The sequence below is a fragment of the Anarrhichthys ocellatus genome, unplaced genomic scaffold (genome assembly GCF_004355925.1).
Source record: "Anarrhichthys ocellatus isolate YVR2014 unplaced genomic scaffold, GSC_Weel_1.0 scaffold61, whole genome shotgun sequence".
NCBI classification, from domain to species: Eukaryota; Metazoa; Chordata; class Actinopteri; order Perciformes; family Anarhichadidae; genus Anarrhichthys; species Anarrhichthys ocellatus.
Window position 1 is genome coordinate 2175349 of NW_022280091.1, and position 1487 is coordinate 2176835.

Here is a 1487-nt window from a genome sequence, read left to right on the forward strand (position 1 = left end):
GAGTGGGGGGGGTGTTCTTTAAAGGCACAATGTACTCATAGTATACACTGGGACCTGGTTGCTGGTAGATCAGCTGTGGGAAAGAGGGATGGGTGAGGGGTATGTGATGATGTGTAGCATTGTAGTACTAGTAGTATTGTTTGTGTACAGTGTACATTTGAATAATGGGGGTGGCTGCCATTGTGCGTTTCCAGTCCTTGCTCACATAAACATGCAGGCTCTCGGTCAGCGGCCCGGCTACAGTGATGGACTCTCCTTTGCGAGAGCGGATTTCGTTGGGTCGTTGGTACGTCAGCTGTGTCCCCAAGGCGGTGAAGCTCCCCTGCCTGTCAATCACCCAGTTGCCGTTGACGACGGAGAGGCCGCTTTGGGTTCGCAGAGCTGGAGGGAAAATCCCATGTTCGTGCATCAGTGCAGTGTTTGTCATGGTGAAAATATGTCTGCTGTTAAGTATATATATATGTGTGTGTGTGTGTGTGTGTGTGTGTATACCCAGGTAGTTTCGGCTCTTCACTGTCTCCCTTATGCTGATGTTGCGTGCTCCTGTGGGAATCTCTGCGATCTTATGGTAGCCAACGTGCAGGAAAGTCCTGGAGAAATTCCCCTTCACCACCCGAAAGCCCTGCCAACATACACACACACACATAGACACACTTTCATGCACACAAAGCCACAGGTACAGGCGCTGTATGTGCCTCTGCGGCATGGCTTTCACCATCACTGGCATGTGTTTTCAACAGCGTAACCATAGATTTTTGCATGTTTAAAGTTTAACTGCTCTGTTGCTTTCATGTCTATCTCAACAGGCTCTTCTGGTTCTGCCTTTTTAATGCTTTTTATTCGCTTGATCTGTTAATGATTAGAGTGACAAAGAGATAATCTAAAACAAACCAGTGGTCTGTAATGCAGTTATTCCGCACTGCCTGATACTGACGAAGGATTTAAGTTGTAGCATGCATGATTAAAGTGTGAATATTATGCAAATTAATCACTAACCGAGATCACATAAACTATTAAACTGCAGCTTAAAAAGACATGTAGCTATGTATTAATTTTTTTTTCTTTCCCATAACCATGTGGGTGTCCTACCTCCAGAAGGGGTGGGCTGGCTTTGGTATCCCAGGGAAGAGCACCCGAGGGTGGGTAGAGCAGGCCGATGAGGTGGAGAAGAGCCAGAGCCTGGCCCTGCCGCGGGGAGAAAAGCTGCTGCCACAATCCAGCCATGGAGAGACTGAGGGAGGGAGGACGCTCACACACACACACACACTTACACACACATGTTTAATGTGTGTGTGTGTGTGTTTGTGAGTAGGGGTTGGCTTGAGGGGTGGGAGGGAAAAAAAGGCAAAATTGGTAATGGTAATGGTAACGTTTGCATGGACATAAATGATTGGGAGAAGTTCCAACACACATGGGTGCAATATATTCCCCTGGCTGAATCTTTTAGTTCTGGGCAGAGGACCCTTTTAGCCCTGTAAACACAATGT

General features: G+C 47.3%; 1 protein-coding gene across 1 annotated transcript in view; it reads right to left on the reverse strand.

The window, feature by feature from the left end:
* The window catches only part of LOC116396908 (thrombospondin type-1 domain-containing protein 4-like), a 5233-nt gene extending 4009 nt beyond the window's left edge, over nucleotides 1-1224 (reverse strand). Inside the window, exons 1-4 of the mRNA XM_031871897.1 lie at nucleotides 1090-1224; nucleotides 493-622; nucleotides 206-381; nucleotides 5-73 (exon numbers count right to left, since the gene is read on the reverse strand). Coding sequence (XP_031727757.1) covers nucleotides 5-73; nucleotides 206-381; nucleotides 493-622; nucleotides 1090-1224 — 510 coding nt within the window. The remainder of the gene's footprint in view (nucleotides 1-4; nucleotides 74-205; nucleotides 382-492; nucleotides 623-1089) is intronic.
* Between the last annotated feature and the right edge of the window lie 263 nt (nucleotides 1225-1487).